Source organism: Squalius cephalus, assembly GCF_949319135.1.
Source record: "Squalius cephalus genome assembly, chromosome: 23".
NCBI lineage: Eukaryota > Metazoa > Chordata > Actinopteri > Cypriniformes > Leuciscidae > Squalius > Squalius cephalus.
In genome coordinates this window covers 22,571,220-22,598,358 of record NC_137144.1, presented here as the reverse complement: position 1 = coordinate 22,598,358, position 27,139 = coordinate 22,571,220, and the positions used below count along the sequence as shown (strand labels likewise).

Sequence of the window (27,139 nt, the reverse complement as noted above, 5' to 3'; positions counted from 1 at the left end):
ACATTTAGCTCCAGTATTAATTGAATTGATTTACAAAGAATTCAAATGATACAATTATTAAATAATAATAAAAAATAGAATTATAATAATTAATAATAATAATATATCTTGATAAATCTCTGAATATTTTTTCAAATAAATGTCTGAATGAACCTACACATTGTCTTGTACAATAAATACCCTCACTACTTAAATATTGATAGTAATAACAACAGAAATCTTAAAAACAAACTCTTCCTCTTGTCTTATTTTTTAGTGTTCCCTCCTAACATAAAAACTCTGATGGTAACTAGAGGTATGAAGTCTTTCATAGTGTTTTTTGAATAAATGAAACTGCCTTTTCAGTGCTAGTACAGATATATTATTGATATATATTCTCTCTGTTGGGTTTAGCAGAACCAAATCCAAAACCTTATCATCAATCCATGATCTGCAGTACATGGGGAAATTTTCACTTCAAGACATTTGATGGTCATTTCTTTCAAGTGCCAGACACGTGCAACTACGTTCTGGCGGTGATGTGTCACAGCACACCACCTGATTTTAACATCCAAATGCAAAGAGAGACTGTGAATGGCTCAATCGTTTTTAGCAAAATCACAATAGATCTACTGGAGGCAGTCATTAAACTCACCAACAACGACATCATCATGGACGATCAAGTGTGAGTTTATTTTTATTAACTTAAGACTGCATCCAAATGTCCATGATTTTCCCTAAACACATCTTTCTTTTATTGGATGTTTTCTTTTTTGCAACTTGCTCTATCAGGTTGTATAATTCAACCTATAAGAATGGAATTACTGTTGAGCTGAGCACATCAGTTGTTAAGATCTATAACAAACATGGAGTGACTGTCTTTTGGGAGAAGGACCAATCTTTATTGGTATGCTATTTCTCTGTTCAAATATGCAATTACTGTATAATATTTGTAACCCAAAGGCCAGATCTCAGTCCTCTAAAAATCTTATATTTTTATATAATATTCCAGATCGAACTTTCTGAGAAGTACAAAGGTCAGACCTGTGGACTCTGTGGAAACTTCAATGGCAACCAGGCTGATGATTCAGCTGACAATGGTAAAACCTCATTATGATAAAATCACCTGCAGTTCAGTAATTCATATTTTATTGATATCACATTTTGATGAAATCTTTTTTTTGATACAATTTGAAACATGTATAGATTATATGGCCAAATTGAAGGTGCCTTCACTTGAATCCTGTGGCGACGTCATTCTTCCTAATGATCAGTGCGAAAATCAGGTATTATGACAAATTAGTAACAGATTTTTGGGCTGTTCTTACATTTCTTGAAATAAAATAGAAACATTTCTTTTTCATATTCTGTTGCTTATTTTAAATTTTATAATATTTCAGTATTTGTTCAAATTTGTTGGTTCTATTTTGCTTAGTTGAAGAACCTTTAAAAATGCTAAACATCACCAGTGGATTTCTATGATTTTTTTTTTTTAAATCTCCCAGACAAGCGTTTGCCTTGAGTATCTCAGCAGTCCAGGGTTTAGCGACTGTTACAATGTGATGGACATGGGTTCATTTGAAGAAGCCTGTGTGAACGACCTGTGTCGATGTTACGGCAATCACGACTGTCTCTGCAACACACTCACGGAGATTTCACGACAGTGCACACATGCTGGAGGAAAACCAGGAACATGGAGGACAGAGCAGCTCTGCCGTGAGTAGCATTTCTGGAAGATGAATAGAAAATTTAAAAAATCAGTGGGAATAAAATGCCATTACCAACACTCCATTTACAGCTCGGGATTTAACTGGATATTAGAATTTTCAGAATTTATGGGTATGATTAAAAATAAATAAATAATAGTTATATGCTGTGATATAAAACCCAGTATACATACACTACTAGTTTGAATACACTGTTAGACTTTTCAAGGGTTTTTTACAGTAACTTACTGGCAACACTGTTGCCAGTAAGTTACTGTAATTAAGAGTTACAGTACCAAACCGTATTTCAGTTTTGTGTAAATACAGTGCATTACTGTAAAAACTAAGCTAATCAGTACAGTGCATTACTGTAAAAACTAAGCTAATCAGTACAGTGCATTACTGTAAAAACGAAGCTAATCAGTACACTACTGTAATTATTTTTATTTGTACTAAATATAAATTAGATTTGATAATTTTGATATATGATTAATTTTATTTTTATCCTACATAAGTACTACTTTCATACAAACCAATTAGACAAAGTTATCACAAAATACCATTTTTTTATTTAAAACATTTCGTATATATCACAAAATAAACATGCCAATGCTGGAAATGATGTGTGAAATTTTTACACATTAATGGGTGAGTTTAGAGACAACATTTTTTTTGTGTTAATTTTAACTCATTCATTGTGTTAATGATTTTAACAAAGTAAATATGTCAGAGAGGTTAGCACAAAGATGTGTAAACGTGTTAAATTAACACATTATGTGGTGTCCTTCACTGCAAACATTTTTGAAAACATACATAAAACCATAAACAAAACATTAGCATTTGACTAAATGAATGTAGAGTCATTGGTTGTTTAGCTTATACAAGTATTATAATGAAATATCAACCATTACATTCATAAAACTGCAGAATATAAATAAATTTTTAAGCATTCAAAAAGGAAATGTCCAAAACAGGACAAAACACAGTTCTTTTCACAATACAAGACACATAACCCCACCTTAAAAATAATTTCACTTATTTCCAAAAATGTGTTGGATTCATGTACACTGGTGGCCAAAAGAAGTATTTAAGTGTCTTAATGTTTTTGAAAGAAGTCTCTTTGATGCTCAAGAAACATTTATTATTATTATCAATGTCTGACTGTCTACTCCATCTTTTCTACAGCATAGGAGTAAAAATCATCATCAAAATAATCTTTAAAAAGCCAAAACAAAGTTTTTGTCCACCTTTGTGAATAAATTAACTTCTCCAAAGATTGGTTCCTGTTCAGAACTTGATTGACAACATCAGAATGTTCCCTGGTCTGCATGCGTGCCCACAAACACAAATGTACTCAGTCCTTCAGAGGAGATCCCGGTTCCAAAACTATATGAGAGAGAGAGAGAGAGAGAGAGAGAGAGAGAGAGAGAGAGAGAGAGAGAGAGAGAATATTAGTGTCACATTATTTTTAACCTCCTTTTTTGTTAATTTTTATTATTATTTTCACAAAAACTTAAGAATATATATTTGTAAACAGCTTTTGTCAATAAATAGCATACAAAAGAACTAAATTAAATTATGCCAGATTAAATTTTAATACTTACAAATCCTAAATTCTGTCCAAAAATGCTGAGATCCATAGAAAAAACGACTGAAATCGATGATTTTAGCCCATTTTAGCTTGTCTGCAGTGAAGGAGTACCTGTTTGAGACAAATACACAGTAAGATACATGCAAGAAATCACTGTGTGATGATCGTTCTCCTTCCTACAGTAGTTAACCCACCTGTGCGCTGATATTAGGACCTTCCTAGTCAGGTGGGACTGCAATGGTAGAGTCTTCTGGCTAATAAAATATCAAAATAATGCAAAAATATAAACTTAAGTTGTTTAGAATGCTAGATTTGGTATGAATGAATTAGTGAGAGTTTTACTGCAGTGTTTACCTGGATACATTTATCTGGTGAGACTGAACAAAGACAATGGTCCATCTTCTGATTGGTTCATTTGCTGTGTAATAAAGTTAGACATAATGCAAAGGTCACTTATTTGATATAAAGTTTATAGAGATTTTATAAGATATTGTAAGATACCTAGTCTGCACCAGTGGCTCAAAGCAATTTTCACATAGCGTATGCTAATCATTTCAGCAAACTTATCTCAAAATATATCACAAATGGGCTGGCTTACCTCTGGAATCTTGCTAGAAGTCACTGGCGCGAATTGGCGCTTTGTTGCAGTTGCCTTTAAACACAAAAATGGAAGTAGGCTAAATATGAAATTCCATTAAAAAAAAACTATAATATGGTATAGTTTGAAAAATAATGCTAAAACTATAAAGGTTCTCATCAGTAGGCCAACATTAGGCTATAAACAGCATTTCACATTAGTTTATTCACATTTATTGTTTATGTAAACGCGTTGCTCGTTGGCATATTTTAACTCGACAATTCAATCTAACAAAGTGTGTAAAATGAAACGTTAGCTCAGTTTACCATGGTAAAGTTCGTTACCGCCATGTTGACGACGAGTAACGTTAGGCTAACGTTAACATGTTAAACTGGGCACAATCCTGTCAACACACACAGAAGGTTTTTTTTTTTTTTTTTTTTACCTTGCTTGCTGATCTCTCTCTCGGTGAAGTGAATTCCGTCTCTTCCCCGGGCCAGACACGAACGTCGCGATCCAACAAAACACAGACCCCATTACCTACACTGTATGCTCTGACGCGACACGACAAATCCCAGACAGATGCGCCGCGGCCGTTATATTTCTGACGTAGTCCGATACGAGTCCAAGCGCTCGCGCTATTTCTGACAAGGGACAAACAGGTTTGCATTTAAAGGTCCGGTCGCTTCAATGTGTCCAATATAGACAGCCTCTGGCTATTAAAGCGTTGTAGACACGCGGTGTAAGGCAAAAATTGGGAAATAAAAAGCACGGTGGAATGGTGCCAGCCAGAGAGGCAGTTACGTCAAATACAGTAGTATACAGCAAATTGAAAAAATACAGTAAGTCTCTGTATGTGGTGTTAGACGTCACAGAAAATTCCCATGATGCAATGGGAATCACAGTTATTTACTGTAAAGAGAAATAGCAGTATAATACTGGGGGATTTAAAGTAAATAACTGTAGAAATTACAGAAAAGTCTAACAGTGTACATTTGACTAAATTTATGTGTCCAGCATACAGTCCTGATACTGTATGGTGTATTTGATATATCAACTGTCTTATTCTGTGGAGCAGCAAAGTCATGTCCTCTAAACATGCAATACATGGAGTGTGGAAGTCCGTGCAAGAACACCTGCAAAGATCCAAACGCAGGTCTAATGTGTAAAGAACACTGTGTGGACGGCTGTTTCTGCCCTGAAGGTAACAATTTATAATAGGAGACAAGGTTTATAGTCTTATACTCGCCAAGGCTGCATTTTTTATATTAAAAATGATCATTTTCTTATGAGAAATTATTTATAAAATGCTAGGAGGTGTTTTTTTGCACCTAAGCATTACCACTTGATGGGTCTATTTTCAAATGAAGCTTCTCCTTGCAAGAATAACCTTATCATGCTTAAAGTATTACATTTGATGCAAGCAGCTTAAGTATCAGAACTGTTTGGTTTATTATGTTCTCAATAAATTTTGCCTACTCTTTGTGAAGGCACCGTTGAGGATGACATTGGTAATAATGGATGTGTTCATGTAAACGAGTGTCCATGTGAGCACAATGGCAACATATACTCATCAGGAAAGTCATACACACAAGCTTGTAAAACATGGTGAGTCGTTTGTAATAGACCACATGAACCAGTCAGACCTAACATTGGACAGAATACACATATGCTAACACTGCTTCCATACTGTCTCAGTGTGTGTGCTGCTGGATATTGGAACTGCATGGATCTGGAATGTCCCGGAATCTGCTCTGTTGTGGGAGGGTCTCACATCACCACTTATGATGGAAAAAAATTTACTTTTAATGGCAACTGTGACTACATCCTCACTAAGGTCTGCGACTCTCAATAAAGCAAATGCAAAACCTGGACTAAAAGAGACTTGCTGAAAAGATCAATTATTTAAATTATGAATTTTATTGTTCTGTTTGTTTGGTTTCAGCACTCTAATGACAGTGATATTGCTGTCATGGGAAATCTGGCAGTGTGTGTTGCGGGCCAAACAGACACATGCCTAAATTCAGTGACCCTTCTCATCTCGGGGACTACTGTAAGCTCTGTTTAATATTCATATATTTATTAATTCCTATATGACCTCATAAATAATTAAATAATCTTTTAATCTCAAAATGATAGTCAGACATGTCATATTATGCTATACTGGTTTTCAGCTAAATTTAAATGTAAAACAATCACGAAAAACAAGACAATTCATGAAAAAAGTAAAAAAAAGCCCTTGTTAATGAATACATTCCATTTCTATAAACTCTAAATGACAGCACAACTCTGACATCAGAAAAAATGTATTTTAACTTTTCAGTTAAAACCACCTTGTTTACACAACTGCAGTTACAAAAATATTCATTGTTTTTCTGATTTAACAGAAATGATGCTAATTTAAGAGGGTTTTGAACTAACTATTTGCTAGAGAAAACAAGCAATCACTGCTAGAGGACACAAGCATTTGTATAATTGAACTTTTGACTCAGAACCTCATGCTGAAAGAAATTATATCAATATGACAACATATGCTTTTTCTTTGCTTTAACTCATCAAAATAAGTAATTTTCAACTTTTTTATGTTATACTAGAGTCATTTATTCATTTTTTTAAGTCAGTTTAATGTAATATAAGTTGAAATGACATCCAAGTTAATTGTACTTTAACTTTTTACTTAAAAATTTAAGGTGGCAACTAAACAATTTAAAGGAATTTTTCACTCAAAAAGAAAAATCCTGTCTTCATTTACTCACTCTCACATTGTTTCAAACCATTACACGTTTCTGAAGAATGTATAGGTTGCTTTTTTAATACAGTGACAAAGAATGGAGCTGGAGCTTTCAAACTTCAAAAAGCATGCAGAAGCACCATGGAAGTATCATAAAAGTAATTTAGATTACCCACATGCTGTATTTTTGCTAGTATTGATGTCTACATGATTTATTCTTTGAAAAAAAAAAAAAAAGAAAAGAAAAAAGATACTTTTATGGTTATTTTGCATCCCATTTTAAAGCTTGAAAATCTTGGACAATTCTTGAAAAAGTTCCCTTTTGTGCCCCGAGGAAATCACTCAGTCAATCATATTGGTTTGGCACAAGGACGACACAAGGATGATATGATAACAGAATTATATTTTTTTGTGAACTATTTCTATTTAACTTCATACTAACATGCAATCTTGTGTGCTTATTTTTTGTACATTTTATATTAGTGATCTGGATTTTTTATTTATTTTATTCATTATATTCACAGTAAAACAATAGAAATAAAATATTTTTGTTGCTGTTTTACTTTCAAAACAGTTTAGTTTTTCCTCCAGTGGATCCGTTACACTGAATGAACGTCCATATCTGCTTCCTGTCCTTAAAGGTGGGTTATCCCCAGCAAACACAGAATGCTCATCTTATGTTAGTGTACAACAAATGGTATGTCTCACACATCAGATCTCTGTACAACCAACAGAACTGTAAGAATGACTGTCCTGTAAGCTGGATCATATATATCACTTCACTGTATAACTGTCTTACAGAATTTATTAATACTCAAAATTATCATCCCTCCTTATGTAGTTTAGTAATTTATTATTTTTTATTTCTTTTTTATCTTCATTTATTTTCTTATTGATTTTATTTTACTATTTATTTTATTTTGGTGTCTCCATGTACAGCGGGTGAAATAAGTATTGAACACGTCACCATTTTTCTCAGTAAATATATTTCCAAAGGTGCTATTGACATGAAATTTTCACCAGATGTTGATAACAACCCAAGGAATCCGTACATACAAAGAAACCAAAACAAATAAGTTCAGAAAACTTCAGAAATTAAGTTATGTGTAATAATGTGAAATGACACAGGGAAAAAGTATTGAACACATGAAGAAAGGGAGGTGCAAAAAGGCATGGAAAGCCAAGAAACAGCTTTAAACTATTAGTAATTAAAAAGCAATCCAGCCCCTTGTCCGTGCAAATTAATAACAGCTGGTTCAGTCCCAACGGATGGCCTACAAAAAGGTCTCATTGCCAAGGTGTCACACAAGACACATCTCATGATGGGTAAAAGCGAAGAGCTGTCTCAAGACCTTCGCAACCTAATTGTTCCAACACATAATGATGGCATTGGTTATAGGCGCCATTCTAAGCTTCTGAATGTCCCAGTGAGCGCTGTTGGGGCCATAATACGGAAGTGGAAAGACAATCATTTCACCATAAATTTGCCTCGACCAGGTGCTCCTCGCAAGATTTCTGATAGAGGAGTGAAAAGAATAATCAGAAGAGTTGTCCAAGAGCCAAGGACCACTTGTGGAGAGCTTCAAAAAGACCTGCAGATAGCAGGTACTGTTGTCTCAAAGAAAACAGTAAGTAATGCACTCCACCTCCATGGCCTGTATGCACGCTCACCACGCAAGACTCCATTACTGAAGAAAAAAAGCATGTTGAAGCTCGTTTAAAGTTTGCTGCACAACATTTGGAAAAGCCTGGGAAATACTGGGAGAATTTAGTGTGGTCACATGAGAGCAAAATTGAACTGTTTGGATGACATAATACACACCATGTTTGGAGGAGAAATGGCATTGTACATTACCCTAAAAACGCCATTACACCTTGGTGTTGGCTCTTGGACAACTCTTCTGATTATTCTTTTCACTCCTCTGTCAGAAATCTTGCGAGGAGCACCTGGTCGAGGCAAATTTATGGTGAAATGATTGTCTTTCCACTTCCGTATTATGGCCCCAACAGCGCTCACTGGGACATTCAGAAGCTTAGAATGGCGCCTATAACCAATGCCATCATTATGTTTTGCAACAATTAGGTTGCGAAGGTCTTGAGACAGCTCTTCGCTTTTACCCATCATGAGATGTGTCTTGTGTGACACCTTGGCAATGAGACCTTTTTGTAGGCCATCCGTTGGGACTGAACCAGCTGTTATTAATTTGCACGGACAAAGGGCTGGATTGCTTTTTAATTACTAATAGTTTTAAGCTGTTGTCTTGGTTTGCCATGCCTTTTTGCACCTCCCTTTCTTCATGTGTTCAATACTTTTTCCCTGTGTCATTTCACAATATTACACATAACTTAATTTCTGAGCTTTTTTGTTTAGGTTTCTTTATATGTATGGATTCCTTGGGTTGTTATCAACAGCTGGTGAAAATTTCATGTCAATAGCACCTTTGGAAATATATTTACTGAGAAAAATGGTGGCGTGTTCATTACTTATTTCACCCGCTGTATGTATGTGAATCTTTAAAATATAAAGTTTTACTTAATTTACATTTCCTTTTCAGGCTTCATTGAGGGGTTCCTCTCAATCAGCTCCTTTCCAAGCTTGTGAATAATGTGTACACAAATTCCCGTACTGGCTCTGGAAGTGGTTGGAAGTGGACAAGCTCAAAATGTTTTAGACCCCATTTATACCTGTGTTTAGTGTTGTCCATTTGTGATCCGATCGACCAAAAAGCATCTTAATACCAGGTGTAAACAGGGCCTTAATAGTGGTTTGTTTTTTTCAAAACTTCTATCGCGTGTCATGATGTGTATTGTGCATTTGGCTCGTGCAATTTATGTTTCGCGCTTCAGAAAATGTAACAGAATATACGTTAAGGGAACATAGTGTGCATCGATGTTCCCTGGTTTTTGCGGTGCATTGTGGGATTTTTTTAGGGAGCCAACGTTTCAGTACACAGGAAGGATTTTGCGGTTGAGACAGCCTTTAAAATGGCCAAGTTCCTGGTCAATGCCCTGATACTGATGCCTTGTTTTATTTCTCACCCACTCATTTTATTGTCCCATGCAGGTTCTGTGAGCATCTTCCAGCCCTCTTCCTCCTTCATTATTGCTGATATGAAGAGTCTTCGTCTAGAGATCCAGTTGGCTCCAGTCATGCAGTTGTATATTGTAGCCAGCACTGAAAAGAAAGGGAAAATGAGTGGTAAGTAAATAAGACACAAATCATTTTGTAATTTTGATTGTAATGACCCCTCTAATGTGAGTAATAACTCAAAGACAAAACAAAGACTTGTTATACAAAGTATGAATCATATAGACAAAATTAATAAAAGAGTATGTTATGACTGTCTCTAACTTCTTTTAATTCTACACCTTGCTCTTCAGGTCTATGTGGAAACTATAACGACATCCAAGAAGACGACTTTAAAACGGAATCAGGCATTACAGAGGGCACACCAACAACATTTGTCAACTTATGGACGAAAAACTTGTACAGTTGTACAGATGTCAAAAACACATTTTTCCCAGAAAATCCCTGTAGCGTGATTTCTCAGACAGGTACTCAGTTTTATAAACATTAATACAACATGTACTGATAAAAGGATTTTGAGAGAATATTAAAAAATAGTTCATAATATAAATAGAGGCTTTGTTTTCCCCTTCCTGCTATTTTTGATCCATGTTATTTGGGATACTAGAGGACAAGGATAGGATAGGGTTAAAATTAAGCTGTGCTGAATGTTTTTATCCATTTCATTCAGAGACAATAGCTAAAGACTGGTGTTCCCGTCTCACAAACCAAACCGGAGTCTTTTCCCCATGTCATTCGGAAATATGTCCTGAGATTTACTACAGAGTGAGTGTTTTGCACTAAACAGACTCTTTTCATTTAAATGATATGGTACATAAATTTAAAGAGCCCCCATTATTAATGTAATTTGGTTTTCATCCTTTGCAGTGGTGCGTCTATGACACATGTAAATGTTCAGATATTAGGAAGTGTATGTGTGCAGCCATGTCCACTTATGCCCACGCATGTGCTGCCAAAGGAGTCATTCTCCAGGGCTGGATGGATTCAGAACCCTGTGGTGAGAACTTCATTTATTTGTTTGTTTATATGTTTGGCATGAAATGTAAATGTGAATGCGAGTATTATATTATTAACGTGCATCTGAATCACATTGTGTTGATTTTGCATGAAATGAAACAATGAATCATAACAAAAGTGTGTAATCTATCTGTACAGTGACTAAGTGTCCAGGCAACATGAAGTACTCTTATGGAGTGACCAGCTGTGGAAGCACCTGCCGATCTCTCAGTGTACATGATAACACCTGCCAAGGGTCCTTCACACCTGTAGACGGCTGTGTGTGTCCTGAGGGAACATACCTCAATGACAAAGGCAGCTGTGTACCTGCTGACCAGTGTCCTTGTTACAATGGTGACATAGTCATAGACGCATCAGGAATATTCTACAATAATGGTGTTAAATGGTAAAAATAGTAGTTAAACATACCTTATTATTGACTCATTCATTATTGATAAAAACCCTGTAGTTACTCTTGATGTTTCCTTTTTTGTCATGTTACAGCAAATGTAACCATGGCAAATTGAACTGCTCCAGTCAAGAAGGTGAGCAGAAAATACCTCTTCAGCAATATAATTACTCAGATTACAGCAACATTGGCATGATGTGTGCAAGTTTTCTGCTCCTCATTCATGTGCTATTCTGATTTAGACTGTCGAGATCCAATGGTCTTCTTCAACTGCTCAAATCCAGGAACAAGAGGGACAGAGTGTCAGAGGACATGTGAGAAACAAGACCCAAACAATTGTGTGAGTTAGAATGGATGGATGGATGGATGAGGATACATGAATAACAGGATGAAAAGAATAATATATACGGCATTTCAGAATGTTTGTAAACAATAGGCACCAAGATACTTCCGGGTGGCAGAACTCGAGCGGCTTCAGCTGACTAACTGAAGAGATCCAGCCGGCTACTGTAACAGTTACCTAGTTAAAAACGTTGTTGATCAAAGTTGAAACGATGATGAAAACGTGTTGTGTTTGGGGTTGCGCTGCCAGATATACAGCAAAAGGTGTAGGGTTTTATCGATTTCCTGTGGGTGAGTAGGTTATAGCGAGTGGACGCTGTGTTGTGTCGTCAAAAGTAGTGCTAAAATTAGGAAATCTTAATGATCCCCTAAATTATATGATTCATCCAACGTTTACCTTTCTGCTGCCAACCCTGCTTGCTCTTTAACTCTGCTTCATGTATTCTCAAAAAGGTGCATCTACAAAATCATAACAGAGCATTTATCTTCAGCTGGGGAAATTCGAGAACTAATACTTGAAAACTGTCTCTTTTGAAGATCAGAATCATTGCCAGTCATTGTCTGAATTAAAAGAGGGCTGCCCACTCTCACACGCATTGACCGTGAGACTCACGCAATTGTCACTTTTCACACGCTCTCACGCCACACATCCATTTTCTCACGCAACTTACCGAAATGTTCCTCATACATAATATCGACCAATCAGTGTTTTTCAACCACGCAAAAAGGTCAATATACCAGCTGGAGAACAATTATGTCACCTAACATTTACCTCAGGAAAGCCATTTAATGACCATGATATATAGCACGATATTTTGGCTAGAAAATAGAGCTATAGAGAGTATTTTGCTAATTATGTGTAGGCCTACTATATTACATATTTATTATATGTTTTACTTATATCATTAAATACAGTTGTTATCATGATAAAAAACGCATTATATTTAATTCTATTTTTTATTTTTATTACATTTTTACTGCCGACGGTGGGTCTCCCTTCCAAGCAATTTACTAGCGTTGCCATAGGAACGCTTCGGCTTTTGCCACCCGGAAGAACGTCTATTACTGTTGTGACGTCATGGTGAATTGTTGTATACATACACACATATATATATATTGCTTGGGACATAATTATTTGTTTTGGATTGGCTATAGGTGAGCACAGGGTGTGTATCAGGGTGTATGTGTCCAGACGGCCTTCTGGCTGATGGCAAAGGTGGGTGTGTGGAGAGGGAAAAATGTACATGTACCCACGATGGACTCGTCTATACACCTGGAGAGCAAGTTCAGCAGGACTGTAACACCTGGTGAGCCAGACACCCAATCATCATATAGATAATCCATGTTGTTATAGTGTGTTGTTAACAATGATGATAATTGTTTAATAAAAATTCATATTTTAGCACATGCATAGACGGAATGTGGATTTGTACAGAAAAGGAATGCTACGGCACCTGTACCGTCTACGGTGAAGGTCATTTCAAGACTTTTGATGGCAGGAGATATTACTTCCATGGAGACCGTGAACACATCTTAGCCCATGTATGATTTTCCTTGTCTGTGTCACTCAGTGGTTGATAGTAACTAAGTATTTTTACTTTGTTACTGTAGTCTAATTAAGTAAATTTTCAAGTATCTGTACTTATTTTAGAGTACAGCCTTTATTTCATTACATAACAAAATAAAATATGAATATATGTAAGGAATAATTGACACCAGGCTGTTGAATTAGCCTATTAGAAAAAAATGTGCTCCCGATCACATTTATAAGTGATATATAATTAAGGAAAGCTGGAAGTGAAAAACGCCTTGTATTCAGGTGTGTATATAATTATTAAGCTGATTTTTTTTTTTTTTACAGGTAAAATTGCCCAAAAAAGAGATTTAACACGTACTGAAAAGTAAAGAAGCAATTAAATGCACATGAGAAGGATGCAATACTATAAATTGTTAAATTAGGAGAGACCAATGGACAGCAAAACGCTTATTGGTACTTCTGGAGACTCCAGGGTTGGTTGCCATTCTGGAAAATGGTGGCACTGGAGACTAAAGGGTTCCTGATGGTTTCACACTTAATTCCTTTCTTTTTTTTCTTTTTTTTTTTTTTTGCAGTTAGCATGTGTCTTTTCTTCTTGTCCTTTTCTTGTATGACCCTGCTGAACCAACAAACGTTTTGCTGTCCAGTGGTCATGCCTTCATTTTGCAATTTCTAGTATTGTATTAGTATTGCAGCCTTCTTATGAGCATTTAATAATTTTTTATTTTTCAGTGTGAGTTAAATCTCTTTTTTGGCCCGTTTTACCTGTAAAAGAAAACCTGCTGATTAATGATGCATTATCCGTAACAATTATATATCACTTATAAATGATTAAACACTTATAATTGATTGTTCCTATCCAGTTCCTTGCGAGTGCCATCAAGATTAACCTCTGGTGCCGTGCACTTGTCGCGAGACCCCGCCCACACACTGTTCTGATTGGCTGTGGTTTTTGATTGATTTTGTCACATCTTGTAGCCTCGTCACGTCTGGGGTGGACAGATAAATACTCGGTGTAATACTCTGAGAGTTAGTTGACATGTAGGCCTAGTTGCAAAGTTACTTATAGTCAAAAGAATGTTCAAAAGAGAGCATTAAAATAAAGTGTTACACAACTGTTTAGTGAATTCACCCTTTCATGTCTACTTCTTCACTGCCTGACCAGTTACTGTGTGTAACCCCTCTAGGATGATTGCAATATGAACCAGACTCTCTCATTCCGCCTTGTCACAGAGAACAAACTCTGTGGGACCGATAACACCATCTGCAAGTCAATCAGTCTCTCATTTGGGGTGAGTTTATTTCATAGCTCAAACTGAGCATGAATGTAGTATTAGAAAATGTGTAAAAATGTGCAATAAACAACAAAATCACAAACGTGTATAATTTATATAATGAGGATAGATATTTGTAAAAATTATAAATGCAAAATCTGTAAATATATTTTTGTCCTTTGTGATAATATCATAATAGAAAGATATCCAATTACCTATATCAGTTTCATGGAGAATGTTTTGCTACTCACTATTTAAATCCTGCAGGGAAACGAGATACGTTTATCAGAGGATGGAGTTTTTGAAAATGGCACTGATTTCCAATATCCATGTGGGGTATCCAAGATCCATTATGTGGGGACATATATTGTCACAGAGGTCGAAGGTCTTTTGAACTTAATCTGGGACAATAAAACAAGTGTAATGCTTCAACTCCATCCTAAATTTAAGGTATGCATTCCTTAAAGGTACAGCCATTCAGACACAAACACACACAACCACTTACAACTTTTCACCTAAAAACCCACATGATCTCTATGACAGGGCAAGGTGTGTGGACTGTGTGGAAACTTTGATGGTAATGCGAACAATGACTTTGGTAAGCACAATGGAGAAGAGGTGACGGATCCAGAGGCATTTGGGAATAGCTGGAAGGTGAATCCCAACTTACCAGATGTGACAAACGCAGTGAACCTTTGTGAAAAAAATCCACATCGGAAAGCCTGGGCTGAAAAACACTGCAACATCATTAAAAGCAATACCTTTGCAAAATGTCATGCATCTGTAAGTATCAGTATAAACAATTTTTAGGACAAAGGTGATTTGTTAAAGGTTTATTATTTTTTCAATGTTGAAATAAATGATTTGACCAATGACAGACAGCAGGAGTGTTTGGGAAACTTTTTTAAAATCAATCTTTTTTTTTTACAATTCCATTTTGTGGTGCTAGTTAAAATAGTTTTCTTAATAGTGTATATTAATTTTAAATATTAATTTAATTTTAATTGAATTTAATTGAATAACCCCTTGAGGAAGAGGAAGCAAAATCTTTCTCTATTCTTCTGTCATGAAGAGCATGATGGAAGCTGTAAAATATTTTGTCTTTCTGTTCCTAGGTGGCCTCTGGCCCATACTATGAAGCCTGTGAAAGGGACACCTGTGCATGTGACACTGGAGGTGACTGTGATTGTCTCTGTACTGCAGTGGCAGCTTATGCTGCTGAATGCCGTAAAAAAAAGATTTGTGTGACATGGCGGAGTCCAAACTTTTGCCGTAAGTCGCAAATTTTCTAAAAATAAATTACCCTTTTGGTTACTTTTATCTATAAACTTTAATTGCACAGTGTCATAGAACTTAGTTTCTGTTGGTATATTACAGATCTGCATAATCTTCTATGATCTTTAAAAACATTGTCATAGTGCTCACTGAAATGTTTGCTTTTGCAGCTTTATTCTGTGACTATTACAACTCTGATGATGAATGTGAGTGGCACTATGAATCCTGTGGACCACCTTGCATAAAAACCTGCGGAAACCCATCAGGAAATTGCTCTGATCAAATTCCTACTCCTGAAGGTTATATTTTTATATTTACTTTTGCTCTACCAGTTGAACTACAAAACAAACTAGATTTGATAAATCTAAGAACATATTTTATAAATGTACAACAGCAGAGGATTTTATTTACTTGCACAATTAGTAAGAAACTAAGGCTGCAACAAGTGATGAGCACAAATACATGAGAATGTATATAAAAAAAAAAAACACAATACCTCAGTTTTAAATAGATCAAAATAAAATACAAAACACTATGGGGAAAATATATTAAAATTCAATATTTTGTATCTCGACAATACACAAAATGCATGTAAAATTGGTCATACGATGAAACCTCAGTATTGGGTTGAACCTGTTCTGAATGCAAAGAACTTTTTGCAAAGAACTTTTTGGTTTGGGTCTTGCAGCTGCTGAGACAAAAAATTGGGTTTTAGGGATTGCAGATGGAGCTTCGGAGTAATTTGAAACAGGTATATCTCTTTCTCTGGCTTTCTCTAGCTCTGGCCAAGAGCATGTTATTATCACAACTGACTCCATGTCTCTTTGGACTGGATGACATAGGGGACCTGCTTAAAGCAGGCAATGTGCTGCCCTGGAGGAACGGTGGTAGAAGTCTTTCGGTTCCTTTTTATTAAGGTGACGCCCAGGGAAACAGCAACTGACAGGGAAAGTTGCTACTGGTGTTAGTTGCTGCTACCCACTCGTACGTATGTCACCTTTCAAGCTAATAGGCTGTAAGTTTTTCCTGGCTGGATCTTCTGAAGTACTTTTGCTATTCTCCTCCAAGGAGGACTGAGGGTTAGAGCAGGTAGTTGATAGAGCAGATGGATTAAGCACTAAAAAGCGCGTCCCTCGCTCTCTTCTGTAGCCTCTCCAAGTTCTTTGAAACTGGACGGTGAAGTTCATGCTCCACTCGGTTGGGTCGCTTTTAAAGAGCTTTACAATTTGCAAGGCCTGGGGACGGCTGATGTAGTGCAGTAGTAGTCTGCTCTCTTCCAGAGTGGAAGTTGTTGGCGGATGCAGCTGAAGCTGTGGCCTTCCTAGTTAGCTCTACTCCTAGGGCTCTAGCAAGGGATTTGAGCTGGGTGCTATCCTACATCTCCAGGCGCTAATCTCTTGGCACTTGGTGTAGACATTTACTATGTATGGTGTAATGGGTTAGCCTGGATTCCAGCCGAACTTAGTCCTGCCCACAACATTTGAGGTTGGGAAGTTCTGTCTGGACTTGATCCGTTGTGGAGCAACTATGCTCAAACCAGAGCTGTTCGGACCAATCAAATTGGCAGGGCGGGCTTTAAACGATGATGGACAGATGATCAACAGTAACGTAATCATCCACGTCACCAAAGAGCGCTTGGGTTGAATTCGTTTACAACAAAGATGACTGCCACTGGAGAATTGAGATGTGTAGTTACATCTGTTATAGAAGATATCGACAGCGCATTAATTTTAAAAGAGGAACAGAGAACTGCGATCAAGGCATTTGTCGATCGGAAAGATGAATGAACAACATACGTCACTTACGTCATGTCACTACGTTGCTCTGATTGGTTGTATTGCTATCCAATTGAGTGCAGAGGCATTTTCTTTCCTGGTTCGTTTGACACACGCCCCATAATCACAGCCCAATGGAGCAGTATCAGACTCATATTCTGACTAGAATCTGAGTATGACGACGTCAGGCTAGTAATGGGTATAAACATCCCTATATCATCACTACTGTGATACAGTATATAGTTATCTCGAAAGGGAACGAGATGCTGCGCCATGTTGCCATACTTCATGGATGCCTTCGCATCTTCCTTCAGACAGTTATTGATTTTATAACAGTGCTGCCCTTTTATGGTCTTGATGATGCACTATGCTGCGTTATCTGACCTCTATCAGCCAATAGCATCAGTAACATTTATTGTTCATGTCTATATGATACACCATGGTTTCCCAAACTCCTTGGGGTTTGTGAGTGAACTGTAGGAGGTTAAATCATAAAATGTAAGATTAAATAATATAATCAAGGGCTGCACATTTATCAAAATAAAGTTGAAATCACAATATGATTTAGTGTGATTATCGTTCTGTAACAGTGGTGTATTGACGAGGCAGAGAGAGAATCCAAGTGCATGCACAACTTTAATAACAAAAGACAAAAAACACAGATAATCCAGACCAGGGAACAGACAATAGTCCATATGGGGAAATAGCAACAATCCAAGGAACATGGAGAGATAAAAAGAACTTCCAAGCACCCCCGGCCAAACAGCATGAATACATTTAAACATTGACTAACCAAACATGGCTGAAACAGAAGGGCTTAAATACACAAAGAAATCAGTGATGATTTAATACAGGTAATCAAAAAACAAAACAAAAACAGAAACCAAACACAGACACATTATTAAACAGTTGACATAAAAACTGCTGTATGTGTAACTTCAATGCATGTACAACTGTTGATATATAAATAATTTTGATTAATTCATTGATTATTAAAAATATATATTTTCATTTATGGTTTTTGACCATGTGCATCCTGAGTTTTCATTTCGGGGCATCACATTTTAGTGTGCCACCCTATGGGTTTACTGTCCCCCTCTCGCCACCCTATTAAAAATGTAATGGAGGCGCCACTGAAACTAAATGGAACTAGCCATTTAAAAAAGGGACAAACTCAGGGCATAATTTGTGCTGGATCCAGATCCAGATCCAGATGCACAAATGTTTACATGCACAAATGTTTAAATGCACAAAACTTTACATGCACATGCACATGCACATGCGCCGGATCCAGATCCAGATGCACAAAAATGTACATGCACAAATGGTCACATCACATCATCAATATGCGAAAAAACTGTTTCCATCACATTAACACGCATTTGAACAAACACAAAACTCAAGATAGTTTTTTGCAAAAATAGTTGGATGGAAAACCCAAAAGAGATTGCACATGTGTTCCTTTATCTTTTCCCATCCAAATGAATTGCCGGATCCACCATGCATCCTTGTTCCAGCACATCGGAATTTACTAATTAAGCACTGGACAAGCTCTTCCAGATATCACACTCAGGCCCTGTTTACACCTACTATTAAGATGCTTTTTGGTCGATCGAATCACAAGTAGATGAGGGAGACACACACATTTACACCTGGTGTTTTAATCTGTCCCTTTTATCCACTTTTGATTCCTTTTGCCCTGATTTCTTCGAGGGGAGGGTCTACGGGCGGGTAAATGTATGGGTTTTTTCCAGATCTTTCAATCTAATGGACAAAATAAGCTCACGCAATTTACATATGAATGCGACTGGAGAAAACGTAAAAGTATATAGAGAGCAGGAGCTTCCGATTCTGCTCCGACAGCTGCATGGCCACGCTGAACACTGCGAGTATGTATTAGAAATCTGGAATGGTGAGAAAACATTGTGCTTGGTATGTTTTTCATCTTCAAACCAAACGACAGTTTAAATCCCATCTGCCTAGCTCGCTTCCCATAATGTTTCTGCATTAGGTCAGTTGGTGAAGAGTAGGCGGTCTTTGGCTGTTCGAACACATTTGGCCACATGAGCGTCTATTCCACAAATCGGTAACACTTTAGAATACTGTTCCTTCATTAATGAATAACTACACAGGAACAAATGAGTAATGCATTAGTAACACTCTAGTAACTACTATTAACTAACAAGAAACTCTGATTAACAAATTAGTAAGTAATAGCGCTCAGTCGGATGTGGTAGTTCACTATTAGCTAATCAATAACTACTATTTTTCATACCTCACTGAAGACTATAAGAACTACTATATACAGGTTAATAAATATTTATAATGCACAATGTTTAATATAAGGTAATGCTAGCCCATTAGTAATGAATCAAGTGTTACTACATCATTCTAAAGGAACTACTAATAATTTGGATCAGTATTCTAAAGTGAATAACATGATAACAACCTAATATTGACTGAAGTCACTGCAAGCTTTTAAGGCTTTTGTAAGGTTTTGGATAGTAATGAATCAAGTGTTACTACATCTTTCTAAGGGAACTACTAATTATTTGGATCAGTATTCTAAAGTGAAGATCATGGGAACACACTAGTAATGACTAAAGTGTTACCAAATCCATTGGAAGGAATTGCTATTCAAAATCTTACAAAAATCTCAAAAGCTTACAATGACTTCAGTCAATATTAGGTAGTTATCATGTTTTTCACTTTAGATACTGATCCAAATAATTAGTAGTTCCTTTAAAATGATGTAGTAATACTTGAGTCATTACTAGTGGGTTACCATTACCTTTTATTATAAATTATGCATTATTCATGTTAATTATGAACCTGTAGATAGTAGTTCTCTGGGAGGTATGAAAAAAATAGTAGTTATTGATTAGCTAATAGTGAACTACTACATTCATCTGAGCGCTATTACTTACTAATTTGTTAATCAGAGTTTCTTGTTAGTTAATAGTAGTTACTAGAATGTTAATAATTCGTTACTCATATGTTCCTGTGTAATTATTCATTAATGAAGGAACAGTATTCTAAAGTGTTACCCACAAATCCAGTTGAATGCGTTTTCCACTACCTCTAGAAGTGGTCAAAAGTGGACAAGCTCAAATTGTTTTAGACCCCATTTACAACCGTCGTCCACTTGTGATCCAATCTATCAAAACACATCATGCGTGTAAACAGGGCCTCTGACTCTGAGGAGGTTATGTCAGTGAAAACTTGGACCAGTTCTAAGAGAGCTTCACAGATCCCTCAGCCGAGCTCCAGCACAAGCACCATTTAGGTGGTAAAATGTTTCAAAATGCTTGACACAGCCACCTTGCACGTCATTGCGTCGCCTGTCAATGACGTCATACCTGCGTTACCCTCAATTTCTGGTTTTAATTCATAGAAACCATGGAAAAACAAAAGATGCTTTGATATTATGTGTTTTATTAGACAGGTGAGCAACTGTTTGAATACATTTATCGACAGAAAAATAATCCTTGTTATAAAGCTCAACACAGTCTTATTGTTTGAATCTCGTTTACTTGATTTACAGCAAGTAGCATGTTTGTACCATGCTTCAGAGACAACACTATCTTGTGGCTAATATAGCATAATCAGATGAAGCTTTATTTATAGTAAAAATAATACAGCATTTTCTCCATCATTCAATATATTTTAAAATTAATTGCATGCCATTTAGCAACATAAGTCATCCAGCTATTATTAATATAATATTGATCTAGCTTATAGCTCATACCAGTCATGAAGCTAACGCACAAAGTAACGTTATGACATAACTTTCAACACACTCTAATATATTTATTATAATTGTTTTAACCAAGTAAAACAGTGCTGCGTAACCCCACAATAAAAGCTCTGCTGCTCTCCACGCACCTCAAGACCGGAGTGTCGCAATTAGGTCTCTTAACAAAGGTGTCTCTTAACAATCACTCCAGCGTCCTCATTCTGCTCCCATGGCTCTCACCCTGCTTTATACCACAGTAACGTTAATAAAACTTTAATATGTTAGCTAATCCATGAACATGATTTCAAGAGTCCCGTCGGATTGTCTATTGCTTTCTGTAATGCTTTTCCATGAAGATGACAACTCTCATGATTCTACGTTCATCCATGCGTCTTCAAACTTTGCCTTTGTTTTGAATAAGTAACCTTTAGGTGCAAAACTTACATACTGTGCCTTTAATAATTAATGTTTACTAATTTCATTAACATTTATTATCATTTTTATAGATTATTTGTTAAAATTAGATTAGATACATTATAGATAGTTGTTGCAACTCTCTAAGAAACATTTTGTTAATCCCCATATGTCCTGTCAATAACCAAGTGTCTTTTTTGTCTATTCCTGCTTTCCTTTTATTATTCAACTAGGATGTTTTCCTAAGTGCCCTTCAGATAAGCCATATCTGAATGAGACGACCATGAAGTGTGTTGCATTTTGTCCAGAGATGTGTATAGAGACTACTACAACCACTTTCACTCCAACAACTACTGTAACAACATCTACAGAGACAGAAACAACACCTTCTACAACAACATCTACAGAGACTCCTACAACCACTTCCATTCCAACAACTACTGTAACAACATCTACAGAGACAGAAACAACACCTTCTACAACTCCTACAACATCAACAGAGACACCTACAACTGCTTTCACCACTACAACAACTACTGTAACAGCAACACCTACAGTGTCAGTAACAACACCGCTCAGTTGTAACTCCTCAGGTGTAACAGCAGTTTCTGTTGTCAGTTGTAACTGGTCAGACTGGTTTGACAGCAACAAACCCAGCAGAGAACCACAAGGATTGGAAACCGAATCCATTGATGCTTTGTGGACTTCACATAAAATATCCTGTAAGACACCAGAAGACATTGAATGCAGGGCAGTAGATTATCCAAACAAGTCCTTGAGAGAATTGACGCAAACCGTGCATTGCAATGCATCCTATGGCCTGATGTGTTCAAATGAAGAAAATGCAGATCACATGATACCACTTTGTTATAATTATGAAATACGTGTAAATTGTTGCATTGAAGAAAAAATAAATTGTTCTACAACCATTTCATCTACTACTCCTACTACAACAGCTACTATAACAACAACATCTACAGAGACTCCTACAACCACTTCCACTCCAACAACTACTGTAACAACATCTACAGAGACAGAAACAACACCTTCTACAACAACATCTACAGAGACTCCTACAACCACTTCCACTCCAACAACTACTGTAACAACATCTACAGAGACAGAAACAACACCTTCTACAACAACATCTACAGAGACTCCTACAACCACTTCCACTCCAACAACTACTGTAACAACATCTACAGAGACAGAAACAACACCTTCTACAACAACATCTACAGAGACTCCTACAACCACTTCCACTCCAACAACTACTGTAACAACATCTACAGAGACGGAAACAACACCTTCTACAACAACATCTACAGAGACTCCTACAACCACTTCCACTCCAACAACTACTGTAACAACATCTACAGAGACAGAAACAACACCTTCTACAACAACATCTACAGAGACTCCTACAACCACTTCCACTCCAACAACTACTGTAACAACATCTACAGAGACGGAAACATCACCTTCTACAACTCCTACAACATCAACAGAGACCCCTACAACTGCTTTCACCACTACAACAACTACTGTAACAGCAACACCTACAGTGTCAGTAACAACACCGCTCAGTTGTAATTCCTCAGGTGTAACAGCAGTTTCTGTTGTCAGTTGTAACTGGTCAAACTGGTTTGACAGCAACAAACCCAGCAGAGAACCACAAGGATTGGAAACCGAATCCATTGATGCTTTGTGGACTTCACATAAAATATCCTGTCAGACACCAGAAGACATTGAATGCAGGGCAGTAGATTATCCAGACAAGTCCTTGAGAGATTTGACGCAAACCGTGCATTGCAATGCATCCTATGGCCTGATGTGTTCAAATGAAGAAAATGCAGATCACATGATACCACTTTGTTATAATTATGAAATACGTGTAAATTGTTGCATTGAAGAAAAAATAAATTGTTCTACAACCATTTCATCTACTACTCCTACTACAACAGCTACTATAACAACAACATCTACAGAGACTACTACAACCACTTACACTCCAACAACTACTGTAACAACATCTACAGAGACAACTACAACCACTTCCACTCCAACAACTACTGTAACAACATCTACAGAGACAGAAACAACACCTTCTACAACAACATCTACAGAGACTCCTACAACCACTTCCACTCCAACAACTACTGTAACAACATCTACAGAGACGAAAACATCACCTTCTACAACTCCTACAACATCAACAGAGACCCCTACAACTGCTTTCACCACTACAACAACTACTGTAACAGCAACACCTACAGTGTCAGTAACAACACCGCTCAGTTGTAATTCCTCAGGTGTAACAGCAGTTTCTGTTGTCAGTTGTAACTGGTCAAACTGGTTTGACAGCAACAAACCCAGCAGAGAACCACAAGGATTGGAAACCGAATCCATTGATGCTTTGTGGACTTCACATAAAATATCCTGTCAGACACCAGAAGACATTGAATGCAGGGCAGTAGATTATCCAGACAAGTCCTTGAGAGATTTGACGCAAACCGTGCATTGCAATGCATCCTATGGCCTGATGTGTTCAAATGAAGAAAATGCAGATCACATGATACCACTTTGTTATAATTATGAAATACGTGTAAATTGTTGCATTGAAGAAAAAATAAATTGTTCTAAAACCATTTCATCTACTACTCCTACTACAACAGCTACTATAACAACAACATCTACAGAGACTACTACAACCACTTACACTCCAACAACTACTGTAACAACATCTACAGAGACAGAAACAACACCTTCTACAACAACATTTACAGAGACTCCTACAACCACTTCCACTCCAACAACTACTGTAACAACATCTACAGAGACGAAAACATCACCTTCTACAACTCCTACAACATCAACAGAGACCCCTACAACTGCTTTCACCACTACAACAACTACTGTAACAGCAACACCTACAGTGTCAGTAACAACACCGCTCAGTTGTAATTCCTCAGGTGTAACAGCAGTTTCTGTTGTCAGTTGTAACTGGTCAAACTGGTTTGACAGCAACAAACCCAGCAGAGAACCACAAGGATTGGAAACCGAATCCATTGATGCTTTGTGGACTTCACATAAAATATCCTGTCAGACACCAGAAGACATTGAATGCAGGGCAGTAGATTATCCAGACAAGTCCTTGAGAGATTTGACGCAAACCGTGCATTGCAATGCATCCTATGGCCTGATGTGTTCAAATGAAGAAAATGCAGATCACATGATACCACTTTGTTATAATTATGAAATACGTGTAAATTGTTGCATTGAAGAAAAAATAAATTGTTCTAAAACCATTTCATCTACTACTCCTACTACAACAGCTACTATAACAACAACATCTACAGAGACTACTACAACCACTTACACTCCAACAACTACTGTAACAACATCTACAGAGACAGAAACAACACCTTCTACAACAACATCTACAGAGACTCCTACAACCACTTCCACTCCAACAACTACTGTAACAACATCTACAGAGACAGAAACAACACCTTCTACAACAACATCTACAGAGACTCCTACAACCACTTCCACTCCAACAACTACTGTAACAACATCTACAGAGACAGAAACAACACCTTCTACAACAACATCTACAGAGACTCCTACAACCACTTCCACTCCAACAACTACTGTAACAACATCTACAGAGACAGAAACAACACCTTCTACAACAACATCTACAGAGACAACTACAACCACTTCCACTCCAACAACTACTGTAACAACATCTACAGAGACAGAAACAACACCTTCTACAACAACATCTACAGAGACTCCTACAACCACTTCCACTCCAACAACTACTGTAACAACATCTACAGAGACAGAAACAACACCTTCTACAACAACATCTACAGAGACTCCTACAACCACTTCCACTCCAACAACTACTGTAACAACATCTACAGAGACAGAAACAACACCTTCTACAACAACATCTACAGAGACTCCTACAACCACTTCCACTCCAACAACTACTGTAACAACATCTACAGAGACAGAAACAACACCTTCTACAACAACATCGACAGAGACAACTACAACCACTTCCACTCCAACAACTACTGTAACAACATCTACAGAGACAGAAACAACACCTTCTACAACAACATCTACAGAGACTCCTACAACCACTTCCACTCCAACAACTACTGTAACAACATCTACAGAGACGGAAACATCACCTTCTACAACTCCTACAACATCAACAGAGACCCCTACAACTGCTTTCACCACTACAACAACTACTGTAACAGCAACACCTACAGTGTCAGTAACAACACCGCTCAGTTGTAATTCCTCAGGTGTAACAGCAGTTTCTGTTGTCAGTTGTAACTGGTCAAACTGGTTTGACAGCAACAAACCCAGCAGAGAACCACAAGGATTGGAAACCGAATCCATTGATGCTTTGTGGACTTCACATAAAATATCCTGTCAGACACCAGAAGACATTGAATGCAGGGCAGTAGATTATCCAGACAAGTCCTTGAGAGATTTGACGCAAACCGTGCATTGCAATGCATCCTATGGCCTGATGTGTTCAAATGAAGAAAATGCAGATCACATGATACCACTTTGTTATAATTATGAAATACGTGTAAATTGTTGCATTGAAGAAAAAATAAATTGTTCTACAACCATTTCATCTACTACTCCTACTACAACAGCTACTATAACAACAACATCTACAGAGACTACTACAACCACTTACACTCCAACAACTACTGTAACAACATCTACAGAGACAGAAACAACACCTTCTACAACAACATCTACAGAGACAACTACAACCACTTCCACTCCAACAACTACTGTAACAACATCTACAGAGACAGAAACAACACCTTCTACAACAACATCTACAGAGACTCCTACAACCACTTCCACTCCAACAACTACTGTAACAACATCTACAGAGACAGAAACAACACCTTCTACAACAACATCTACAGAGACATCTACAACCACTTCCACTCCAACAACTACTGTAACAACATCTACAGAGACAGAAACAACACCTTCTACAACAACATCTACAGAGACAACTACAACCACTTCCACTCCAACAACTACTGTAACAACATCTACAGAGACAGAAACAACACCTTCTACAACAACATCTACAGAGACAACTACAACCACTTCCACTCCAACAACTACTGTAACAACATCTACAGAGACAGAAACAACACCTTCTACAACAACATCTACAGAGACTCCTACAACCACTTCCACTCCAACAACTACTGTAACAACATCTACAGAGACAGAAACAACACCTTCAACAACATCTACAGAGACTCCTACAACCACTTCCACTCCAACAACTACTGTAACAACATCTACAGAGACAGAAACAACACCTTCTACAACAACATCTACAGAGACAACTACAACCACTTCCACTCCAACAACTACTGTAACAACATCTACAGAGACAGAAACATCACCTTCTACAACATCGACAGAGACCACTACAACCACTTCCACTCCAACAACTACTGTAACAACATCTACAGAGACAGAAACATCACCTTCTACAACAACATCTACAGAGACTACTACAACCACTTCCACTCCAACAACTACTGTAACAACATCTACAGAGACAGAAACAACTGTTTCAACAAAACCTACGGTATCAGAGACATTAACCCCTGTCACTACAGTAACATCAACATCATC

At 37.1% G+C, this 27,139-nt stretch overlaps 1 protein-coding gene and 1 long non-coding RNA gene across 3 annotated transcripts; one reads left to right on the top strand and one right to left on the bottom strand.

Moving 5' to 3' along the window:
• Positions 1-650: 650 nt before the first annotated feature.
• Positions 651-25,750, top strand: LOC307151663 (mucin-2-like; the record flags this gene model as incomplete). The annotated part of the gene is made up of 28 exons (XM_079859780.1): positions 651-664; positions 772-886; positions 992-1,079; positions 1,186-1,265; positions 1,485-1,695; positions 4,932-5,057; positions 5,344-5,461; positions 5,552-5,690; positions 5,799-5,906; positions 7,226-7,322; positions 9,649-9,783; positions 9,966-10,139; positions 10,595-10,669; positions 10,828-11,074; positions 11,173-11,213; positions 11,320-11,391; positions 12,612-12,726; positions 12,823-12,961; positions 14,144-14,248; positions 14,498-14,680; positions 14,774-15,013; positions 15,346-15,502; positions 15,676-15,804; positions 21,664-22,532; positions 22,574-23,019; positions 23,344-23,711; positions 24,106-24,998; positions 25,040-25,750. 28 exons carry the CDS (start codon positions 651-653, stop codon positions 25,748-25,750), a joined length of 6,195 nt encoding a protein of 2,064 aa, XP_079715906.1.
• LOC307150872 lies at positions 2,936-4,393 on the bottom strand. 2 transcript variants are annotated; one of them, XR_013819784.1, is made up of 6 exons: positions 4,299-4,393; positions 3,875-3,928; positions 3,631-3,694; positions 3,471-3,526; positions 3,290-3,387; positions 2,936-3,071 (listed from the first exon to the last, which is right to left on the bottom strand). It is a non-coding gene; the product is annotated as an uncharacterized lncRNA (long non-coding RNA). The 2 variants fall into 2 exon arrangements; XR_013819785.1 differs by lacking the exon at positions 4,299-4,393 and adding an exon at positions 4,180-4,220.
• Positions 25,751-27,139: the final 1,389 nt, after the last annotated feature.